A 25,522-nucleotide genomic window follows, 5' to 3' on the forward strand; every position below is an offset into this window, starting at 1 on the left:
TACTTTACGCAGTAAAAAGGGAGCACAGTACGGAGGGGGCACAATGGGGACCAGAGGGGACGGGAGGGGCTCTTTTTGTCTCAATGGGATTGCAGGCTCGCAGCTTTGATATTAAAGCAGGAAGTAGTCTGAAATGGCACAGCCGTCTTCATCCCCGCTTGCAGGAAGACTTGGTAATGCAGGAACATGGCTATTCCGTGGGTCCGATAAAGAAGAAAAGACCCCCACAACAGGTAACGTCGAGAGTGGGTAGGCTAAAATTCCACTGTATTATACGCCGATCAATTCGCTTAGTCACACCGCCGCTTTTAATGACTCATATAAAACAACTGTGTATTAAAAGCTTTATAAACTGAAACGCTACCGTAGCAACGAATCAACTGTCAAAACTTTCCTCCGAGAAAGCATTTCAAAGGGAAATAAGTAGGCATTTTCACAATCCAGGTACCTTGTATGGTGAATAGCTTGAGTCATGGTATGCCTCTCGAATTATCTAGATTTTAAGAAGCAATGACGAGATTTTTTCGACACGAGTATTTTGCAGACACCGAATGTCCGCCGAACGCCGAATGAAACTGAAGTTTAGTGATTAGGGCTAGAAAACAGAATCAGGTTTCACTTAGGGACATAAATTTATAAATGATTCACTTAGTTCCCTGAACCTAATCAAACTTCAGGGGAGACAATTTTCCACGGGTGTAGAGGAGGGGGGAGGGGGGGAGTGTTTTTGGTTTACAATTAACAAGTCAGCGGCCGTGTCCTTAACCGCTGCTTTAGGTACTTGGTGTATGGAAATACTTTTATTGCAAACATCGTATCAATGATAGTTGCATCGCAGCAGCGGTTCTCCAGATTCCAAGTGGCAGGGACAATTGAATGGGGGCAAAAATCAAAACCAAAAAATAATCGTACTTCCAATAATTTAAAAAAATCCCTGGACCAAAAATTAACCCTCAAAAAATCCCATGCCAAATTTCCGAGCCTTAAAAATTACCAAAATATAACTCAAAAAATATTTAATAAAAAAAAAACATTCGCAGAGCAACATGGCTGGGATACAAAGGCACTACCCCAAATCTTCGGATTTTTTGAATACTTAGCTCCTACTCAGGTCAAGCCACCCAAAAAAGCCCAGAACCGAAAATTACAATCCCCCCACCCCCCCCCCCCCCAAAAAAAAAATATCCTTTGATCATCCCCATCACTTGAATCGGAACTTGAAATCCAGAGCACCCCCCGTGAGAGTTACATTGATGCGTTTTTTGCTGTGCAGCACCCATTTTCAGACCAATCCTCAAAAAACATACCCGTTTTCAGACCTGGCCTTTAGGTAGAAATTATGTTATGACAGGAGATTTGAGTACAAACCAAAAAAATTCTTTAAATCCCTTTGAAATTCGCGTATTTCTCTTTCTTTCTTACTCTTTTGGAATTGAAACAATAACAAGAATCACTTCGTGAATTTTATCGGGGCCACTTTTGTCTTGGCAACCCACGTGGAAGGGTCGTTTTCATCAACAAGTTTGTAGGGCGACATGAAAATCTTTTTTATTGCAAATTTTCTTTAGAGATGAAAACAAGGTGTAATGAATAATGTCAACTCCCAATCCTAGGCTGTCAAGTTACGCAGTTTTTCTCATGTGTTCAGATCGATTACATAATAATAAGATATTTCTTAGCAACAAGAATCCAAAGTAGCTAAGAATACCAAGGAGAAAAACATACAAATTGTACATCAACGTCTAATGAATAATGTGAAAAGACAAAATGTTAGGGAAACCCGCATTTTGAACAGTTGAGAATTTGCGCATCTCGCTAACGTAAATATTGCGTGACAAAGGTTATTTGAAAATATTTTGTTTTGTTGCTTCATAAGTCAAAGCAGTGATAGACTTCCTCCTAATGAGTTTTAATTGTTTGACGAAAAATATTTGACGAAGTTTCCTGTAGGGAGTGCGAATTGTACTACTGTTTGTGCGAATTGTGCTACTGTTTGAAGGAAATCTTACTTACGCATAGGTTTTTGACAGGTGTTATGCATGTTCAACTTGACAACACAAAGCAAAATTTATCTGCGCGAAATGATCAAGTTTAAAAAACTGTTACAGTAGTTGCTTTGAAACTGATTTTGGGGAAGATTTTACTAGATAAAGATTAACCATTTTTCTGCCTGGGCACATATCAGTGCCAAAACTTCTACATTGCGGATTTTATTTATATTTTAGTGATCTGTGAAGCTGCAAGTGTCCGATCGGGCGTCGGTTTTAGAGTTCAGTGACTTCAAACACATTGTGGGCAAGCATGAATTTCTTTGGGCAAATCACTATGCAAAGATATTTTAATGTTTTTGTGTCCACAGTGGAGTTCTGGACTTTATATATCCAGAAACTTCCTCATATGAACACATTTAAATTTTGTGAATGCATCTTGAAAAAAATCAGACCTACGTACGCACATATCCAGTACAACACAAGGAAATTAATGTCATTTAAGTCCAATTTACTCTGATGTGTTCTTCAAGAAGATTAAATAATATGAGGGTTATAACCAACGCTTGCAACTTTTGAAGGCAAATTGCTTGTTCTTTCCAGGTTTATGGCCACACAAACCACCATAATGTCTGCGCCAAGTTGACTCGAAAAACTCTGTTTTGAATTTCTCTCTTTCTTTCCCCTGACCAACATTGACGTCACAAGCTGTTTTTGCTGACAATTTTTTAGACCGTTCTAGGAAGCTATTAGGGCCAAAAAAAAAGCACTTTTTAGTTGCGAATATCTCGGAGATGCTTGCTTCAGCTGAAACTTCATAGTATGTTTATTTGGCTCATAATAAACACATTAATTCAGGTTTATTTGACCTATAAGCAATTGCAAATTAGGCCTTCTACTACTGTGACTGTCATATCTTCATTTAGATTATTTATATTTCCTTTGAGTCCACGTCATCATCAATAGATTTTTTATTCCTCTCACAGGTTAAGATGAATTCAACAAATTGGCATGCCCCCAATGTTACCTGGCTTTTCATATCTCAGTCAGGATAGAGCTAGCACTGCAGCACTATGCAGTCTGGCTATGGGTTCAAATCCCGTTGGGGCCCCGTTTTTTGCAGTTGCTTAAATTACTGTTACTTCTGTGATAGACATATCTTCATTTAGACTTTGAAACAGAGAATGGACTTACAATGTGTGTGTGTGTGTGTGTGTGTCTTATAAAACATTGATGTACTATAATATGATAAAATTTTCCTGGAATATTTTTTTGTCATCATTCTCATTTAATATTGTCAATTTTTTTAAATTTTAATTGATTGCAAACACCTTTATTATTATTTTTATTATTATTTTATACTATTACTATTACTTATCTGCATCCTGTATTCTAATAATAATATTATAATAATAATAATAATCATATATAATAGTATACCATTAATCATGATGATGGTGCACCACAAAACGTTTTATGTTTATTTAACATAATTTTCATTCTTCAAATCATTTCGATTACCATCTGAATATTGTAGTGTAAAATTTTCCTGTTATGACTTGCTCACTAGATTAGCTGTTTGATGTTGTTGGTGGGAACCTGAATGTGCCTAAAAATGGAATATTATTTTAAAGAGCCCATAACATTGTTATTTTTTTTACAAAATTACTACAAGAACTTCATGGAAGAAATTTTGCATTTTGAACGAAATGATACTTTTTAGAAATTTTTTAAGGCTTAATTTCTTTGGCACACCCGTCCTGCTAATCATAAAATTGACAGGCTCATGGATGACGCCATGAGACATAAATTCTGGCACCGAAAAACGAAATTTTAGGTGAGCTTATCCTTTTTTAGGGTCGCCAGCTGTTGTTGCATCTCACTGCAACCCATCTTACTAGTATGGCTTACCTTTTTACAGCAGTTTCAGTTTGTGGATTGGAAGAAATATTCCCGGGGAAATATTCCTAGAACTCCACACTTGTTTACTTGTATTTAAAGTCACGTGTTCCTTAATTTACGTCATAGTTCCTTAATCTACGTCACAGTTCTTTTGATTCTGAAAGGCTCTCAAGAATGGTGTGCCAAAATGGCACAAAATTAAACGTTTCATTTTCGTAGTAATGTGTGCTTTCAATTAAACATAAAAACTTTTAGGTCATGGGCACTTTAACTTTAAAAAATATATATAAAACTGCACCAGCTTGCAGAATTATTTGTTGGTTATTTGTTAACACCCTCTAACAACAGAGATGCTTTGTGGGTCTTCTGTCATCTGATCCGATATGTCTTTCTGAATCCTTATTAATCCGTTAGTTCTATGACTAATCTATCATCTTCTCTCTTTTTCTTTTTATATCAAAGTGAAAGGAAAAGGTTCTCAAGCTTCAAGGAAAAGTGAGGAAGCTAAGGACCCGCAGAACGATGACATCGATACCAACCCAGGTGCTTTAGTTTTTGTTATGTTCCTCCTTGACTTTATGAATAAGGTTTTCGGAAGAACATCGACCATCTTGAAGTATGGTATACACTGGATCTGCTAGCCAATTTATTCTACAAATTAAAAAATTCTGTATGTTCTAAAGCGATTGAAAAACGCTGGTTTGCAAGGGTATGGTCTTCTGAAAACTGTATAAAAACACCTTATGATCAATAACGTGGTGCGAAAAAAACTGAGAAAAACATTTTCGGGGTCCCCCTTGTTTGGAATTTTTCCAGGCAGACATCAGTCAGATTTTTAAACGTTTCTTTCAGAACTTGACTCCTTACTTAGATTCGAAACTTTTTACATAATTGTTTTCAGAGTCAAAGATGGTGTTTTTCTTGCTCGCTTACGAGCGATAGTTACTTTTGGAAAATCTTACACATTACTTCACGTACGATCAGCCACTTTTTCTATTTCCATTGTTGCTGTAGAAGAACTAGACACCTTATTGTCTGCATTAAAGATGTGTCCGTTTTATACGGAAGTATAACATGGATGCCTCCATAATAAAGACACCTCTCCAGTATGGACAGTCCATTTGGTCGGGTCGCAAAGACATCACGCTTCGTACATTTTCTTCCTAGCTAATACAGGCAGCCCTTTAATCCCACCGGTAATCCGAATTCCACCACGCCCTGTGCATGAAATTACTATATCGTGAGGTCATCCCAGTAAAGTCATGTTGAGACCTCGATCTTTGATTTTATCACTGAGGAAGATTGCAGGAGTAGAAATAGTAGCGCTTAGGGTAGGCGTTTGGGGCTTCCCCGCCCCTTTGACTCGCCCCATTTCTTCGACCTTTTTTAGAACTCAGCATTGCGGTCTCGGAAGCACATTACGTTCTCGCACCCAAAGAAAATTCCTGCAGTGCAGGCTATTTTTTTCCTATCATCCAACCCAGTATTACAAATTCTATTATATCCGAGAAACGGATAAACTCGTTAAGGTAAAAATATTTTGCCTTTCCTCACCAGACTTCAAAATGTTATTACACCAAATCCAGCGCGCAGAAAGTTTTGAAGAGTTAAAAGAGTTGTGCACTTCGATTGAGCTTCCTCCTTTGGAACTTGATGAAGATTTAGATATTTGCTGGAAGGATTTCCAGTTTGATGCGATCGCTGAGGGACTTCTTCCAGCAGACACTAAGAATACAAGATATCGTGCCCTCAAGACCGGAGCTGATGGAAATTGTTTGTACCGGTCTGCTTCAATATTCGCCTTCGGGGATGAAGGCCAACATGAAGAAATGCGTTTAAGGACACTGCTGGAACTTGCTCTCAACAGCAGGTTCTACCAGGAAGGCGAAGACATTAAGGAAATTTTGCTGGCTGAAGAACGACAAATGCATCCAAACATTGGCAAAAGTTCCGCGAAACTGAGCGATGAACAAGTAAAAAGCAATTTGAGTTGAAAGTGCAAAACAAATCTGCATGTCTTAATGAGTGGGCATATTATTGGCATCTTCAGGCTCTTGAAACCGTTCTTAATCGTAAGATACGAAGTGTTTTTCCAGATAGTGGCGGAAATGAAATTAAGAAGTATTTCAATGCGATTATTCGTCCTCGCCAGTATGATCCTTCAAAGGAACCTCTTGCTTTCATGTGGACACACACAAAAGGAGGTGATGCATCGAAGTTTACACCAAATCACTTTGTTCCACTGATTCCTGTTTCCAAGATTCTGGCTGGTACGTTATTTATCTAGGCTGCCCTCTCTTGTCAGGGAGAATAAGATTGACGAATTTGTAGGTTATTTTTGAAACATGGGGTGTTTGTCTGCTTTTTGTAACACGTGGAATTTTAACTGATCACGGTGAATGCTTTGACTACTTTGTCAGGGTATAACAGATAACTTGACTTAGTTAAATAATTTTTTGTTTTCAAAAAGGTACTACTTCTTCAGGAAAGCCGATATTTCAAGAGAGTGAACAGACCAAGGAATTCAGTTCCGGACTGAAAGGAGTAAAGGAAGGTCAGATCGATCCTTTAATTTCCAACTATAAGACTGAGGTGTTGTGTAGAGTGGAGCTGCTCCGCTATATGTCCACCCCGGAGGGGGGGGGGGGGACTCCGCATATGAAAGGGGTGGGGATGCTCGTCGGAAATTTTGAATTAAACCCCTAAAGGGGACCGATCTGGGCGTGGCCCAAGCGTTTTTTGACCCCTAAAAGAGACGAAAAAAATATACATATCAAATATATATTTTTATATTTTTTCGCGTGCAACCCTAAACGAGACCTTCACGGCTAAATATGATGGCGTTTTGCCCAGAACACTCTAAGTGACCAAAATCCGAAATTTACAACCCTAAGCGAGACGACGAGCATCCCTACCCATTTCATATGCGGAGTCCCCCCCCCCAGGATGTCCACCCCGTTGATAAAACGCCTCTTTCTTATGACCACCCTTTTCTGGTCCGAATAAAAGTCGAGTCCGGTTTCCTCTTTTACCTCGTTAAGACGAGCTCGGCGTTCTTATGGCCAACTACCATATAACTGTGCCTGTTGACGTATTCAGTCGTTATCTACAGTAGTTCACAATTTAAGCTCATTAATTTTTTTTTTTGTGAAAGCAGTCGTCACTAAAAGGTGTGTAATTGAGCGGTCGAAACGTATGGTTTTCAGTAGATTTGTGGTGAGAATGCTTGCCCTCCACATTTTAGAGAGGCTTTGTAGGATACGAACAGATTTTTCATAGCCTAATGCCTGTCGTTTTAACGAAGTTCCGATGCACAGTAGAACCCGGATAATACTGACACCAAGAGGAATGCCATAGTGTCTGTATTTAGCGGGCTCTGAGGAAAAACGTAGACTACGAGTAGTCACCCATTTTTCCTCAGGGATAGTAGAGCAAGCGAAACGCGAGCCCGCGTGAAAATCACCCCACGCGAGAAAGCCGAGACGCCGTGGGGAAAGAAAAAAAAAATTTTCTCTCACCCCGCCGCGTGTCGCCTTTTCTCGCGTGGGGTGATTTTCACGCGCGCACGCGTTTCGCTCGCTCTACTATCCCTGAGGACGAATGGGGGACTACTCGTAGTCTAGAAAAATGTAAAGGACACATATGATCAAAAAACAAAACAACACACACACACACAAAACAAACAAAAATAAAAAACTAAACGGAAAAAAAAATATCAAGAAAAAGAAAATAGCTTCGCCAGGATTCGAACCTACACAATAACTACCACCTGCATGTGAGGTCAGCTCCCAGACCACTGCACCACGCTGACACTAGCTAATTTGACAGGTAAAAGTATTATATTTAAAGCATTTTTCTCTGCCCTAGACGCTGTTTGAATCTGGCAGAGCTGTATTTATCATGAATTCAAAGATACATTTAAGGAGAATAAGCTTAAACGCGTCTTTCAAAACCATTTTGCATTCCATCTCATTAACTCTCGCGGGTTCAACTACCGTTCGATGTACGGAGCTGAAATCAGTCTTTGATCTATCGGTCACATCGATCGGTGGAGAAAGAGCCAATTCATTGTGGGTTTGCCTCGGTGTAACATGAATTCAATTTCAGGAGGTTTCGACGGTAAAAAGCCGAACTGAAACGCACTTCCGACTAAAAAACATATCCCGCGACCTATAAAGTCGTAAAATCGTCTGCGAAGTGAGATGCATTGACCAATGTTCATTTATCTCCATTTTCGCTCTTATTTATTCGAAGCTACTTGTCCAAATTGCTTCATTGTTCTCTGTAAAATACTTTAATTTGCCGTCGAAAGTAATCACTTAAAGCATTTCTTGATCGAAAAAAACGGGCACAAAAAGAGTCAAATCAACGCTGAACAAGTTTCTCGGTTGATGACGTCATTACATTGCGGACACCAAGAAATATATAACAATTATTCACTGAAGTGGAGGTGGCTAATATTGGATATTTACCGAAGCCGCGAAGCGGCGAGGTAAATGTCCAATACTAGCCACCGACACTGAGGTGAATAATTGTTTTAGTATATACTAAAACAGTGAGATAATTGGGCACAAAAATGATGATTTTTAACTCATTTACTGTTGCCAACGATTACAATTTTGGCGCGCGATGACCGAACGGCCGCGGTAGTCGCTTTTTCTTAGCGACAAATAAAACTTTTGAAGGCGTTTGTTTAGCTCTTGCGGGGAAGTTTCTTCAAAAGGAGTTGTGAATTCTGTTTGTATTTAAAATAATTCTGTAAAAAAGATTATTAAATTTAGTTTTAAGCTTATTTATGAACAAGTCAACTAAATAAAGTAACCCAAGACTTAAGCTTAATTTGCATTTGTAAACAAAAAACTTTTTCACCGGTTTTAGCGACAACTATTCAAGTGAAAGAGACAAAGCTTTACCTGTTAAAACTTCCAAACCGAACTTCGTCACCTTCTTCATGTATTTCGGAAATAGCTTGCTTGATTAGTTGTGAAATTTCTTAGTTTGTTACGGCAGCAAACCGGGAAAGCATTTTGCTCGCAACCTACGCGAGTTTGGCTCCGCTCGCTAGGAGGAACTGGAGGTGAATCAGTGAATAGTGCAGGATATTCACTGATTGAGTAGCCAATCAGAGCGCGCGAAAAACACTATCCGCTGTTTTAGTATATACTAAATACATATATGGGCCACGCGGGCCTTACGGCCCTCGCTTCGCGAGAATAAACCCCATCCATTTCAAAATACTGTCCACCCGAAAACTAAAACTTGGAGACGTATGTAAGGGTATTTTAAAGACGCTTTTCCAAAAGTTTAAGCTTGAGCTTATAACACGTATTCAAGCTTGCATCGATCACGCCTTCGTAAATATTAGCTAGTAATAGTTGACGCTACAGCTGCCCCCGTTCTGTATATTGTCGGTCAATAGTATTCTTGCTCGCTGTGTAGCTCTTTGAAATATACCGATTCACAATGAAGATTTTCACACGTATTCCATACAATAGGTGAGATAAATACAGGAAACGAAAGGTTCCATGCACAGTTTCAGTTCGATTTACACAGCTTTGATCAAAACATTCTCAGTTTCGAGAATAGTTTATTCCAAACCACAAGAAAATATTTAATTAGAAGTTGAATTTTTCGCTATTTCGCTTTTACTTTTTACATTCAGTTCATTTTATTTGCGGAAAAGTAAGCCTTAGAAATTAAAAGGACGTTTGATCAATTCACACTCGCGCATTCTAGTCTTATTTTAAACTTTATAGCGGAAGGACATCTGTGAGCAGGGAATAAGTCAGCACAGAATTTGATTGTCGGCGAATTTCTGTAATCGTCCATCGTTCGGCTAATGATAAGCTAGCCGTTTTTCACTCGCCTTGCTTGTTGGGGGCTGAGTCTTCTTCCGGTCAAAAAGAGAGAAAAAGTGTCTGGCAAGGTTTCCGATCAAAGATTTGTGAACTCGTGTCTGAAAAAGTCTCCAAGTGTTTATATATACACAGTTATACGGACCTTATAACTTCATCTGCGCTTAACGAGTGTCTTTTGGTCCATAACTTTCAAAACAACTGCTCCACAGAATGTCACTGATAACGTAACGCAAAAGAGTATCTGAAGTATGACTGTACAATAAATGTCACAAAATCTACCTAAGCGGTCCCTTCGGGATTTTCTGTTTTTACGTCATCCTAACCATTTCGTACTTGCGGGCGCAAACAATAGAAGCGTCATCATTACCTACCGATTCCTCGCGGCCCCTGTTCAAGCAAATCGAGATTTTCTTCTGGCTTTCTGACTGTATATTTCAACTGTAAGTACTTTCCTTAATATACGCGCGAGTTACTAAAGTGCCTCCTCGGGATTTCGCCTTCTGTGCAAAGGCGAAATCCCTGCGGGGGCAATTACGACACCTTGTGATTGGGCAGAAACAGAATTTTCTCGGTGCAAATTGGAATGGTCCTGCTGATAGCATCCGAAACGTTTTCCCGATTCATCGGTGGTTCGTTCGTTTCTGGTTAGCAAAGTAGAAAATGAAAGTTTCCCTTTCACGCGAAACCTTGGTGAACGAACCGGACAAGTATGGCGAGACAATAGTTGTCGTGCTCGAACACACGAAAAGAACTCAGGAGATGCTGTTCGCCGATCGGGCACAATAATACAAAGCATTTTTTGTGACCAATCAGGAGCCAGCATTCGCTTGATCCTCTCGCTTCCTATCATAAATTCAGTAACATCTGTAAACCTGAAGAAGACTGGTATGGCCAACCGAAATATTGTTAGAAAAAGGCAATATAAGTTGTTATGATCAGCTTTGCAGTAGTCTTTGGACCTCTCGTTTTTTGATTCGCTTGACTGTTTGAAAATTGTCTGGTGAGAGTATGAATTTTTACAGGATGAATTTTTACAGTTAGCACACAATGAAAATGGACAGTTCGTATTGAGATAACCATTTTTCGTAAAGCGGGGTTGACGATATAAGACAGTTTGTGACTCGGGACACGGAAAAGTGTCCGTTATCCGTTTTAACCGGTGTCCGTTATAAGGCGGGTTAATTTTAGAAATATGAGTAATAAGGATTAAAAACTCGGGTTAATTTTAGAGCAAGAGTTTTAGAGTCGAAAACCGAGATATGAGTTTTTCGTCGAGACAAACGAAACTGTCCGTTATGTACGTACTGGTGTCAGTTGGTGTCCGTATTAAGCGGCTGTCCGCAGAGCGGGGTTCCAGTGTGGAACGCAGCCGCTAGAGGAATTCCTTACCAGTAACGATGTTAAAAAAAGTCTTTAAAGTAGTAATTTTAGTAGCAAATAGATTGGAGATCTTACATGTACAGATTATGAAATTTGAGGAATAATCGCAGAAATGTTTCTTTTTCAAAGACACTTAACTATCCTTTGAGAAACTAGGAGCCATACTCTGGTTGCCTCTCTGTCGTAACAACTATTCTAATGGACCCTTAATACGGTTAAACAACAAACTCAGCCGTGATTTCACTTTTTTTCTCACAGTCGACCTTGTGGCAGACATCATCTATGGAGACCCGTCTGTTTTGGATGAAGTTTGTCTGAAGTTAGACTATCCAGTCGGAAAACTGCCATGCAAATATTGGCCACATTTAGCTCACAATCTTGGCGCCAAGGAACTAACAAGAATGCGTTTCCAGCAAAAGAGTGGTTACACGCCAAGTGTAAGAATGTTTGCATATTTATCTGCAACTTCACCTGACTTAAGTGTTGACAAACTCAAGAGTAATCTTAGATCGATCGAAAGAGACGATCTCGTCTCAATGTTAGAGGAAGGCAGTGTAAAAGGTAAGAACATTACTTCTATCGATCGTAGTAAAGTACAATACTAGTGCATCTTGGGTAGTCAGCAGACTCGTTGGCAGCACAATGATCAAGTTCTGTGCATGTGTCGCGTGTATGTCAAAAAAGACAAAATGGTGGACGCATTACCCCTAAAGGCGCAGTTTTGATGTCCATCAAACGTTTTCATAAAAAAAAATTCTTCTGGAATCTGGTTTATAATTAGGTTTTGATCGTTTAGCCCGATATCTGCTAACAAGGCGAGTTCAGGCAACAAACGAAACGAATGAAAAACTGAATCTGTGCGATGTCGCTGTTTTGAGAGCTCACTGAGTCCAACACTGTTTGCACGTTTAGGCAGGTACGCCACGATGCTTGTGACAAACATGATGTTAAACAAAAATGTTTGATCGTTTATCTTTGACTTAACTTTAAAGGGATACTCTATACCTAAAAGCAAGTTTTGCTCATAAGATAGTCTTTGCATTGCTATTACTGGAAAATGACAAAAAACAATCGAAAAGCAAAAGTAACAGCCCGAAAATCGTTGGAGAAAAGCAAAATTTCTCCCTTTTTAGGACCGGAAGTGAAATCGCCGATTTGTTAGGGCACGTGACCATGACGTAGAAAGAAGAATCTTTTCAGTGTGACTGAAGAGATTGTGGAGTTCGAGGATAGTTCGTCACACGGACGGCAGAAAAAAAGTCTTGGCCCGGGTAATAGTTCACGTGCAATTTTGTTCTCACCTAATTCATTTGACTCCTAAGAGCCTGTTCCCGAGGCCAAAGACTTAGTGGTCGCCTTAGAAGATCGAACGATATCGTAACTTTCTGTTTCAGCCCGGATCAGGGTGATTGATCCGTTTAGCCAAATAAAACGAGAATATAATACGATATTGGACGATGCAGACACTGCAAATCTTAATAACTTTGTCCCATCTCAGAACTTTACATGATGCTCTCCGGGAAACGATTCTCAAGGTGACCAATATCTAAAAGTAAACTGCTAAACGGCACCGAACCCAGGGTTAGGCGCGCACTGATTTCAAATAACTGTCACCTGTGTTAAAGAGAGAATTGTGGGTAAGGACAGCAACGAAAAAAAAAATTGGGAGGGAGGGGGGGAGGCTAAGATAGTAATTCTGTCTACATCCACTTCTGGACAAATCCCTTATCACAAAACAAGCAAACAAAAAAATGACGTAAGCAAACAACACAATGAACAAGCTGTTGGACAGGGGAAGTTGAGAAAAATTACGAAATGTTTGCTAACACGGTTTTCATAACTCCAGGTAGATGTACATAGTGAGAAATACTCACCAAAAAGCTATGTCGTAAATTTTCATACGCAAATGAGGTCTAGCCAATCAGAGCAGCGAAGAATGTTTTTCACACATGAAGAAAATGATACGTCCAATCAGAATCTCAAACGATGTGACAGAGGTGTGGGTTTCGCGCCAAAATTCCCGCCTTTATAGGCGCTTGCAGCGCCCTCACTTTGCGAGTGCTACGCAGACATTCAACGAGAAAAGTTTTTCTCGAAGAGTTTTTCTAGTAAAAAGTGAAAAACATCTCGGAAATTGGAGTGGAATAGTTTCGTGTATTTTTCTGTCGATGAAGAGAATTGTAGAGAGCCGGCTACACAACAGCGGCGAAGGGAACAGAACGAGACATAAGCGTAAGTTGCGCTTTTTATCGGAGATACTTTGTCATGTATTTACTTACATTCAAATCGGCCATTTAACTTAAATTCATTCATTTTCAATTGGCATGTGCATTCAGAACAAAAAGTATCATTACTTGCAATTTTTGGATTATCTCATATCCCTACCCTCATTAATATTATTAGCAAACGTTTATACTAATAAGCTGATGCTTCGGTTTGTTTGTCATTTCGCGGTGTGTAGCAGCAAATTTTAGCATTTTGGAAAGATTTGAAATAAAAAGGCTGCCAAAATGATGAATCTCTCATATATATAATATATTATATATATATATATATATATATATATATATATATATATATATATATATATATATATATATATATATATATATATAAGAATTACGTCTCTCCTGTGTGGTCCACGGGCCAATCGAGGTCGAGTATTTTTTTGAAGTTATCCGCTGACAAGTTACTAGTTTTCAAACGATTGCAGGCTCAGGTTTAATTTTTTTGATTCATATGAAATATGTTGTGTTTTATATGTGCCGCACAATTAAAATTTTGATTTCAAACTGACCTCGAAAGCTAAGATTCAGCCAGCTTTTACAGGCAGGGAAGACATACCAGTTGCGTTTTACTTTTCTCACCAAGGTCACGCGTTGGTAGCGCTCTACGCCCAATTTTATGCTCTGATTGGTCAAAATTTGACAGGTGAGTTCATGCGGAAAATTTATGCAGCATCTTGAAACTTGCTTACTTTGACAGCTGAAGCTGACAGAGTTTTGTGTCAACTTGTGATGTTTTTAACTGTCTTTTTCCACTGAACATTGTACAAAATGAAATTCAGGTGCTACCAAGAGTCTTCTGTTATTTATGGCTAGTTTGTTTATCGGGTTTTTGGTTGAAAAATACGTCGCTTGTGAAAGTCGGAAATCCGATTTCGGATGGCATCGTTTTCGTTTTTCACCTTGCTTGATGCGTAAGAGGGTTAAAAAGTCTTAAGCGATTTTGGCCTTACTTGATAGTTTTCAGTGCATCTCGAATGGTAAGCCTGAGTAATTATTTTATTTGATGTTTGTTTTTTATATCTAATTCAATGAAATCGAGTTAGTTTATGGGACTATTTAGTTTATGCACGTTTGTAAGATTTGAGACAATGATCTGACCGAGTATCAGGTTTGATTATAAGCTTATACAAATTAAAAAAAGCCTTCAGACATTTTGTCACCGCAAATAGAAAGAAAACGTTCCAAAGAATATTTAGTTATAATTCTGGCTGTAAAAGAAAGCTTTGAGCGATTTTCTTGCCTCGAGTTCAGTAGAAACTCTTCCGGTCAGCGAACTCAAAACAAGTCTACAATTTACTTATTTAATTCGCTGTGTAAGCTAGTAGAGTTAGTTGAGTAGTAGAGTTGTTGTCAGAAGCTTTTGAAGAATAAACCGCTGTCTAAAGAGAAAGAACAGAGTCTTGGTCCTCTCGTTAAAAAGCCAAGCGAGCTGCACAAGCCCTCAACACGTGTTTTTGATCAATTGACCCTCTTAAGATATTGTGGTATCAAAGTAAACGAAAGTAAAGAGCAAACACGTCGATTTTTGCAAGTACAATTGATCAGTGTATGGCTCATTAGCTACAAGCACTGTAAGCTTATAAAACTGAATTTCTTTGTACCCTTTACTAAGAACGGTATATTTAAACTTACAAACTTTCTCCTAAAGGTTCCTGTATTCTACGCAGTGTAACACGGATTATGGTTAAAACGTATAATTGCAGCTGTAACAGGAACATGTATCTTTGGTGATGCAGCAACGTAATATAGATAAAGATTGCAGAGTTTTATTTGGAGATATTTTTATTGTGCCTTTCTTGCGTCCAGCCCGGGGTGGGGAAATTTGGTTGCATTTGACTGGAATGATTTGCCCATGGGCAGGGATTTGACTGCAAATTTTTGAAAAATGTCATATCCCCACCCCCTGCCCTGCCTCCCCCCGCCGGCTTTGCATTGATAGGTGCATAATACGTTTCACACTTAATCTTTTGAAACGCATGAAGTTCCCAAAGAAATAATACTTCATCGAACGTTTACGAATTCGTTTTTTCTTCATTTTTCGTTCAAACCTCACCCATTGGTTGTCAAACGTGCATTCTGACATTTGCCAATAAAACGAAAAGTTTTTGAAGACTTCGGTGTATTTTTACGAGTAACTTTCCAGACTTATATTTTTTGTATTCTGTTTTTACGTGAAAGATGTTCTAGCTTTCCCAATGGGACGTAGCCTGCGAGAACAGCCGTTTCACGTCCCAAACGGCGAAGAGCGAGGAGAAACGGCTGTTTTCACAGGCTAAATGTGACGCAGCTTGGTGCACGATCACGCCTATTACATACATGACACTGACAAACAACGCAACGCTGGTTATAATAAATAAACTTCTCATAACGAGATCTACATTTCACCGTGTCAGTTGGCACAAACATATCATCCTTTGCATGTCCATGTAAATCTGTCCATGTCCATGTACACGTAAGCTTAAGTCCATGGCCTTCTCAGAGATACCACATTCGTCAAAAGTATTTAACAGCACAGCTTCGGCTGATAACATACAACCGCACACTGGAATGTACAGGATGTATCAACATCAACGTATAAACATTTAGTGCGGATAAATAAAACCTCGCTTCTTATAAACGACATACAAACAATATAAAAAATTACAATTAAATATTTCATCGTAACGGCAGGCATAAATGAATGCATTTGATTACCTGCTGTAAGGTTTCTTTGATTGTCTTTCTTTGTAACTATGCTCTATACCGTTCCAACATGGCGAAATTGTCACTTCCCTCGCTCAAGGGCGTCCATTTGTTAACATCAGGAATCATCTGACATTTATCGGTAACTGAGTTGTTCGCTTCAGTGCAACAGCTTAGAATCAAGTCTTTAGCCATGGTGTCGTCAATTGGTATAAAGCGTTGCTCATAAATTGTGCTCACTATTTGCTCATGTAAGTACATCGTTAATTCTCCTGTTGCGGAGTTCATGGAACGGCCCGTTCCAAAACTGACCGGCTTACACAGTGATCTTTTAGTGTGGACCTACCGTGAACGGCGTGAGTTTGTATGCAACGTGAGCATTTCTCTGATTCGGTTTTCCAGCGCCAACATCATTAAATGACTTAAATCCGAACAGTGACAAATCTTTTAAAGTGACTCCTTGCGATGGTCTGTGATATGATCGAATCCCTTCGAACAACGCAAATAGCCTTCTTTATTCGCAACGCCTTCTGAGTTTCCTGGGGGGGCGGGGGCGAGGTACAAAAATATTCGTTCAAGGGAAAATCGTATGAAAGCAGTTGTGAGAACATCGTTTCTCGGTACCAGACCCCGTGTCTTCCCTCCCCCAGGTGTTCGTTTTTCTGCACAGACGACCGAAAACCGAAATTATAACTTGGCGTGCCCCATAGGCAGCCCAGTAAAAAGGGTCGTATTTGTTGTGAGGGATGAGTAAAATATGTAATAAGTGGTAGGTCACAAAAGTAAATGTTGGTGAAAAGCGTGTTCAGGGCTTCAATGGTCTATATATCACAGTGGGTAAAAATGGAGTTGTATATGATGAGTTGATATGTGTTACATCAATCAAGGTGTAAATTTCATAAGGCAAATACAACTTGCAATAAGTACCGTAACTATTTTTGAGTAGGATAGGTACCATTAAAGTTTGCCCTTAGTGACCACAATATTCAGTACTATCATATTAGTGTAAAATTAAGCCACATAGAAAATAATGGTCGGCTTTCTTTGTGACACGGTAAAGCATAGAAATTTTCCGCTTTGGGCAAACAAAAAGCTATTTTCTTGACCTATAATATAATAACTAAAGTTTCCGGAATTTTGCAGTAAATGGTAATTAATAACTAAAAAATCAGTAATTTTTCTAATTTACTTAAGGGTGCTTGGTACTTAACGAGTATTAGCTCGTCCCCTGCGAAGGTTTAGCTTAGTTCAGTTGTTGCCTCTAAGGCAGGTGGCCCAGATGACATTCCAAACTGGGTGTTACGTGAGTTTGCCGTTGAACTTGCTCAGCCAGTTTGTTCGGTCTTAAACACGTCGTTTATTACTGGATCCATGCCTGAAATCTGGAAATGCGCTAACGTCTCTCCCCTTGCCGAAGTTAACAACATAGAGGGTATCGGGATAGATCTTAGACCTATTTCCCTTACCCCTACTTTATCGAACATCGCAAAACAGTTTGTTGTTCAAGAACATGTGAAGCCATTTGTTCTGAGAAGGCTACGCCCTGACCAGTTTGGATGTATCCCAGGTTACTCTACTACGCATGCCTTAATTAGCATGCTCCATAACTGGACTCGCGCTCTCAATAGAACTGGGGACTGTGTAAAGAAGGCGTTCGACTTGATAGATCATAGTTCATAGTCTGTTGATGGTCAAGCTTTTGGCCAAGCTTTTGCAATATGATATTAATCCTTACATCATAAATGGGATTGCAGCCTTTCTCTCCAACAGGCAGCAAAGAGTCAAGCTAGGCATGGCCAGAATTTAATTTCACGCACGGGCAGTAGCAGTGGACACTTAAAAAAAATTCAGAAAACAATGAAAATTTTACAAAGAAATGTGGGATAAGTAAAATAGTTTGCGATACAGCATGTCGTGCGATATACCTGAACACTAGGTTGCGATTGAGCCGACTGAAAGGTTGACTTAGTTAGATCTTAGTTTTGACAAACTTAAACTCCTACCTTTAAATCTCGAGCTTCCCAGAATGGAAATAAAAATACGAAAAAACTACCCTCGTCTTCCATATGATTCTATTGCAAATGGAGCGCTGCCACCTTGATTAACCTCTTTTCTCCAGTAATTAATGACAATTCCACTGGGAAACTCTCAGAGGTTGCGAATAAATCATCAAGTACAAAGTCTTATCTTTTTATCTCCAAAACCTCTTGTTCGAAAGCTTCTTTCTTTGAGTTTTCGTCGCCATTTTTGGTTGTGGCACTATATTTGATCAGCGGCTTTTATTTGACCATAAACAACTATGTATTTGAGACAGTATTTGATCACTCGAACTTTCCGAACATTATGAGCCCGGGAATCACAGTAAAAACCAGCGGTTAAAACCATGGCGAAACAGTCTGAATGTAAGTCGCGCGAAATTTGACGTGCGAGATTTCTGGACATAGAAATGACTGCCTCTCCAAATGGAGTTCGGTTCGTGCAGGGGTTTCACAAGGAACCAAACTGGGCCCCTGGCTGTTTCTCGCTATGCTTAACGATCTTAGTGCAGGTACGTTGACGATACTGCAGTCTACGAGTAGTGAAAAGTAAAGGGGCTAGTCATGCACAGTCGATCCTTGATGAGGTTTTTCGCCTGGTCTGTTAAGGTTCTAACTCCGCCCCAGTAAATGCAATAAACTATGGATAACCTTTGCACGCTCTCCGAAAAACCATGAACTTGTAGATATCGATGGTTGTAAAATTAATACAGTACAGTTAGTTAAGTTGTCAGGCTTTTATATTCAAGAAGACCTTAAGTGGAATTCTCATGTTACAGAAGTGACAAAAAAAGCTGATTGTTTTTTAGTGCAACTAAAGTGTGCCTAAGTACCACCTGCAGAACTAGTTCAGTTCTTTGTAGCTTGCATCCAGTCAATTTTACTCTATGGCTACCAGGTTTTTCATTTTAGTCTTCCACAATGTCTAAGCTTAACTTTTGAAAGGATACCAGAAACGGGCTCTGAGGATAATTTTTGGTCACGAAGTACACTAATCAGATGCCCTGTCACGTTCAGGCCTTGTTACGTTAGAGCAAACAAAATTGTTGACAATCAGGCCTTGATGTTTTGCACCCTCTCATATCTTTCAACGAGGGACCCTCTAACGACCTCAGGAACTCTAGATCGTACCGTGTAAAGCCACGCAAGAGCAGCAGGTGCCGTGATACTTTTATTAACAAATGTGCAAGTTTTTTTTATTAATTCATAGTTAGTCTAAGATTTTATATGTTCGTAGTTGTAGGATTTGATGTAGGTAGTGTGTAATCCGGGATTTTGTAATTATGTTTGATAAACATTTTCTACATATTGTGAACCTTAGCAATTCAGTCGATACTGCTAGTGAGGTATTCCAATAAAGCATTCTATTCTATTCTATTCTATTCTATTCTATTCTATTCTATTCTATTCTATTCTAAACAATGTTCTGCCATCTTGTATCTTTGACATCAATCTTCAAACTGACCCTTGTTGTGATTGCAAATAAAATGAACTGCAGTTGTGACCTACCCCTCTAACATTGGCGCTATTGTTACATTTATGAGCCTGTGAACGCGCACTTATTTCCGGTAGTCTCTTCTCTCAAAATGCGTTCGCAGACTACGTTTGTCACCAAAGACTTAATACAAAAGTGATTCTTATTTCATTTGTGACGCGTTATTACATTTGGCACCAATTATTACATTTGTGGCCTCAACAAACGACCGTTTGGAGAAATTTCGGGCGCAAATAAGAACGACAGCTACCACTCTCTCTTTGTGCTTGTTCTGTAAATTAAAAGATCCGTTTCAGCCTTTGAAGTGCCAATTTAACCCTGCAGGCCAAAGTCTGATTTCGCCCTCTCCTGGAGCCATTTGAGCTCAATTTAAGCCAAAACAGCCCCATTAGCCCTAAGTATTTGTACTGTATTGGCCCTGGTTAAGGGAGCCAATTTAGACCCAGAAAATAGGACGCTATTTTACTCCCCGATAAGGCCCCATTTTTAGGGCCAAAACAGATCTCTTTTGTGGGGTCTTTACTCTCCCTGGCGCTCATTACAGCTGTCTTGTAGGCTAGTTTGGGGGACGTGTTTGTAAAAACAATTCTTATCCTTTATTAGTTATTATTATTTTTTGCGGTCGCTCGTTATTTGGGATCTCGTATGCACAACGTTAAAGTAAATCGGAAAGACCTGTTTAGCCCTAAAAATGGGACAGTTAGGTGAGTAAAACCTTTTTTTTTCTTTCACTACAGTCCTATTTGGGTCTAATTTGGCTCCCTTAATCAGGCACAATACAGTCCAATTACCTAGGGCTGATTTAGGGCTGAAATGAGTCCCAGCGTGGGCTGCAATAGGCTTTGGATGCGGTTGTTTTGGCTTTATTGTTATAACTGGGCTGAATCAGATCTTTTTAATTTTCAGTGCAGGTTTGCTATTTTTATGTTTTATTGATTTTCTTCAGTTAGATGAAGTCGCAATTATATCACAGCTGGTTTTTCAATTCATGAGTTTTTAACTAGGAGACCTAACTTAACAGATCCTTGCCACTGTCCTTTTCCCAGGTGCTTTACAAGTTATTAGTAAACACCCTTTTGGGAGGATAGGGTGGGTTAACCATCATATCCTCTAAGAGAGTGTAGTTATTGTTGTATGTTTGTTTTTTCATTCAATATAAGAAGCCCTTAGGCAGCTCGTCCAAGGACTACCATAAAAGTTGATCAAATTGCCATAATTCTGGCTGTTTTATCTATGTAGGTAGTGAACGTTTGACAGCTCTCTCTCAACGAGAACCGAAGACTTTTCATGAGATTTGTCTGAGGCTAGACTGCGGCGGAGTCTACAATTGGCAAGATATCGGTGAGGCAATAGGCATTTCTGTCGACACACTGGAAAAATGTGAAAGACCTGGAGAGTATACCGATGTAGCTTTACAAATAATACACTCAAGGCGACCACGACTGAGTGTTGGAGAGATAAAAGAAACTATCAAAAAGATGGATAGGGGTGATGTGTTGGAGCACTTGAATGTGCTCCCAGGTAATTATTGACGTTTTGCATTAGACTTGTATCTTGCTTAACAAATTTAAAATGATTTCGCTTGTCCACAACGAGTACCTCACTAAAAGAGACTTTAACAAAGTCTAAAGTATAATCAGAGCATGCGTCAAGTAGTCATTCTAGATGTCTCTAATATTTCGAAGGATTTTATACTGCTTTAACAGCTAAGACTACATTTTGCTAGTCTGGCCCATCAGACAGGTCTAGTCCGACCTCTACGTAGGTGGGAAAGGGGTTTCTTGTCCAGTTCTGAATTGTCATGACCAAGAGCCATAATGGCTCTTGTCATGACTCAACTCACTATTATTTTTAACTGTTAAAGACAACAGCACCATCCAAGCTCTTCTGAACAATTATGAAGTCCTGCAAGAAGTTACGAGATTGTTGGACAAAGAGACGCCAGAGACAAAAAATTGGAAAGACTTCGCTCAGAAGTTTGGATTAACGAAGGCAGAGTGCGATTACTTGTGCCCCGTCGAATACCATTCTTCAACAACAAAGTTGATGGAGTATCTTTCATGCGCTAAACCAAAGCTCACAATACACTCCTTTATCGACGCCCTACGGAAAATCGATCGTATGGACGTCGTAGAAGAGTCACTGAAAAAATTCTTCAATCACATTGGTAAGCTAGCTGTTTTTTCATCTTGTTGCGATAAATCGGGTAATAACGATATCTTGTACTTAGGCAGAAGCTTAGGGTGATTGGCTCCTATCTCAGGCTACTCCGCAGGGTCCCTCTCCTTTTTATGTCCCTGCGGTGCAACTCAATAACGGTATCCTTACGTTAGTTTGGACAATTGTTGAAAAAAAAATGCTCATTTATCTCCTTGGTTTGTCTTTTTATGTGTACTTTTGTAAATCAAGATGAAGAGATCGGTATATTGTAGCTTTAGTTGCTTGCCTAGGTATTCGGGACATTTCATGGGGCATATATAAAGCACTGAACAAATTTCTCCTCACCAGCGATTGCGAATTATTATTATTTTAAGTTGTATTTAAATTTGGTGCACCAGCTCATATGGTTCTTATGTTTCTTAAGCTACGTGCGGCAAACGGATGCAACAACACGCATGACAACATGCAACAGGGTGTGCAAACAGACATCCGACAGTGTTGGATGTTTTTATGTTGTTGTTCATGCCCATTTATCTCAGGTTTTGTGTTTATGTGTACTTTTGTAAATCAAGATGAAGAGATCTTAAAACTCTTGATCCAACGGAGGACTTTTAAGTTTCATTTCCCCCACATCCACCTAAAGGTATGTTTTGGTCTCTACACAGATATTGACGTGATCGTTAACAACATCAAATTACGCCAATTGAGCAGCGGACAGACGAACGAGTGAGGACAACGACAGCAAATGAAACCTTTGAACCTTTTATAAAACAAACTCCCGAATATTCGCTCTGCCGATATAACGTAAAATCGTAAATGAAAATTACTTATTAGTTAAGTTACCCCCGGCTTTTAGTTTTTAATGTGTTTAGGTACACGGTATTCACTTTTGGTGTATTTCTAAAACCCTGTTATAATTACTGTTAAAACAGTACTCATAAGAAGAATTGAAGGGTTCACAAAACCTATGTTTTGGACCTTTTTCATCCCTGTTACAGCTGTAATAAGTTAAGCGAATCACGGCAATATACTTTGTACTGAATGAATTCCCGGGGGGGTACTCCCTTATATAAGCCATATAGGTATGTGCCGTCCCAAAGGGTAGGGTTTTTGCGCCGTTTTTATCTGAAAACGGGTAGAAACCGCCTATTTAGGGTATGGAATCGGTTATAGTTTTCGAGGGAATTACGGGAGTGTATGAACTTATTTATTTTTTTAATTTAAAATCAGAAAAAAAAGAAAGAGAAATATCCGAATTCGAAATGGATTTGAAGAAATCTTTTTTGTTGCTGTTCTAATTCTTAAAGGCCAGGTCTGAAAACGGGTGTGAAAAAATGACTTTTTTTGGTCTGAAATAAGGTCAGGATTTGGGAAACCGGGCGGCTCACCGCCATCAAGAATTCCCAAGAGTACCCCCCCGGGATGAATTCAGTTGTTGGTTGTATGGCTGTGACATCCTATACTGTAGTAACGCATTCTTGGTTGAAATGAATCGCATTGAAATTTACATTGGAATTTTCGCACGACGAGTAGCCGAGTGCAGTGTGAAGAATTTAGGGTTCATTCACGGCCAGCGATTGCGTTTATTTGCCAGTACAGTATGGGGCCCAGTTTTCGGCCGGGCCTAGTTCTCGGCCACTTTTTGTACAACGTTTATTTTTCGAGCCCCAAATGAATCTGAATAAAAAGCAATAGGCCATTTGCACTAAGAGGTCATGTGACATCGTTTTTATGAAAATGAAAGTTATATGATTTTGCCTTCGGAAAACGATTAGAGGGTCATATCTTAAACAAAATAATGGTGATTTGGTTTTCCAAATCCGCACCATTTTCCTAAAAATAAGTAAGTTCGTATCTGGTCACGTGACCAAAATGTGTTTTTAGAAAAAAAATTACGAATTACCTCTTTCTGAACACACATTTTTCACTTAAACTTCAAGAAAAATGTTGAAAACGTGATGTGGTAACGTTTACAGCACATCTAAGTGTAACTATCAAATGTATGCTACGCCAAAAGTGACAAAATATCAAAGATGTAACTTTATAATTCAAATCCACCAATTCACTATCAAGATCGATAAAATTAACATCAGTTTGCTTTTTGAATGTGTCAAGATTGTAGAATTTAAGTTCAATTCTCACGTGTTTCATGTCATGTATCAAGAGACACGTTTTCCAAATCAAGATGCATGTTTTTTAAATCAAGAAGGGAGACGACAATTTTTGATCAGTTTTGTTTCCGAGAGGGACTGAACCCGAAAAATCTGCCATGCTCCATGACTGAATCCCGCCCATTCTTGCCCATCCCCCCGCTCCCGCCTTAGACATCGCGGAGGAAGGAATCGAAGAGCTTGTCAGACGAATCATTCGATCAGCACAAGAAGGAGTTAACACATCTCGAGCTAATGTGGCCTAAAACGTGTCAACAGCTGACGAAGAACTGAAGCGGCGATTTAAGAACGAGATAGGCTCGATCAATGGTTGGCTGGATCAGAAGAAAGCAGAACAGGCTCTCGTAGGAGCGCTGGTGAAATATCACCACAAGCACGCAGAACGATTAACAAACAAGCTTCGTAAACTCGAACAGTATAAGTCTCGCAGGAATACTGTTACTAAGAAGACGTCTCACCAGAAAACGCAATCACCGGCTAGAAAGAAAACTGTCAAGAAAGATGACGATGTAAACGAGCAAGCCGAAGAATTGAAGACCAAAATTAACGAAGTCGATGTATTGTTAGAACAAATGAGTGTGCGAATAAACAAAGTGAATCTTACTCTTGTCTCTTATTAGACTCCTTAGAAGTAAGGGGAAAAGGGAAAGCAAACCGCACAGATAACAAAGCGGCCAAAAACCGCAAAAGAAAAGAGCGGAGAAAAATCAAAGACAAAAAGCACTTTTGAAACGCCATCGAGTCACGCAAAGAGTATATAAAGAACCTGTCAAATTTTAATGAACAACTGACAGATGAGCAAATTACTCTACTGTCGCGTGGTCTAAAGTTTATCCCGCCAGGTTCTCGCGGATTTCGATTAATTTGCGAGACGAATGCGACTACAATATATTTTTCACGCGGAAGAAAACGAACGTTATCCTTTCCACGTGAAGTCCGACTGGGACCATCCTAGAGGAGGTAAAATTAGAGCTCGCAAGCCATTGAATTGACAAGCCAAAAGATAATATATCTACGGGAGAGCGCCAAGCTCTCAAAGAGTTATCGCGCAACAAAAGCATTATTTTTAAGAAATCTGATAAAGTTAACCCCACCGTATTGATGAGCATACAGGACAAACTAATCAAAGGTCAGGTTCTGCTTGATGATTTAAATAACTACCGACCTCTAGACAAACAACCAATGGCTGAAACTACAATCAAAAAAGCTAAACAACTTATTAAAACACTGCTCTCAGAAGGCCACATTGATAAAACGACGGCTAAATGGCTCTCCCTTACGCCTGATCCTCCGCAAATCCCAGGCATTACCACTGTATGCCATGCATACGAAGAATTTTACCAAGGAAACCCTCCAGTCCCTACAAGGTTTTTAAGCGAAAGGCTTAGTATGATACTAACTAGAAAACTCTTTCCAATTTAACGAGAAAGATTATCTTCAAACCTATGGAACATCCATGGGCACGAAAATGGCCGTAAGCCTTTGCTAACATCGTCATGGCCAAAATAGAAAAAGAAATACTCAGACAGAGCAGCATTAAGCCCATCTTTTGGAAAAGGTTT

The 25,522-nt window shown here is 39.4% G+C and overlaps 1 protein-coding gene across 1 annotated transcript; it reads left to right on the forward strand.

Annotated features, from left to right (window-relative positions):
• The first annotated feature begins 133 nt into the window (after positions 1-133).
• Positions 134-23,482, forward strand: LOC140938206 (uncharacterized). Its single transcript, XM_073387723.1, has 9 exons — positions 134-233; positions 4,353-4,433; positions 5,448-5,863; positions 5,941-6,160; positions 6,376-6,444; positions 11,387-11,689; positions 20,869-21,150; positions 21,494-21,796; positions 22,455-23,482. Exons 1-9 carry the CDS (start codon positions 134-136, stop codon positions 22,517-22,519), a joined length of 1,839 nt encoding a protein of 612 aa, XP_073243824.1. The 3' UTR covers positions 22,520-23,482.
• Positions 23,483-25,522: the final 2,040 nt, after the last annotated feature.

Source organism: Porites lutea, chromosome 5 (genome assembly GCF_958299795.1).
Source record: "Porites lutea chromosome 5, jaPorLute2.1, whole genome shotgun sequence".
NCBI classification, from domain to species: domain Eukaryota; kingdom Metazoa; phylum Cnidaria; class Anthozoa; order Scleractinia; family Poritidae; genus Porites; species Porites lutea.

What these genes read in the sequence shown, in the direction of transcription:
- LOC140938206 (XM_073387723.1), top strand. Translation starts at nt 134, where the DNA reads ATGGCACAGCCGTCTTCATCCCCGCTTGCAGGAAGACTTGGTAATGCA. An exon ending in AGAAAAGACCCCCACAACAG is followed by an intron (nt 234 to 4,352) that starts GTAACGTCGAGA and finishes TTTATATCAAAG; the next exon opens with TGAAAGGAAAAGGTTCTCAA. An exon ending in AAAATTCTTCAATCACATTG is followed by an intron (nt 21,797 to 22,454) that starts GTAAGCTAGCTG and finishes GTCTCTACACAG; the next exon opens with ATATTGACGTGATCGTTAAC.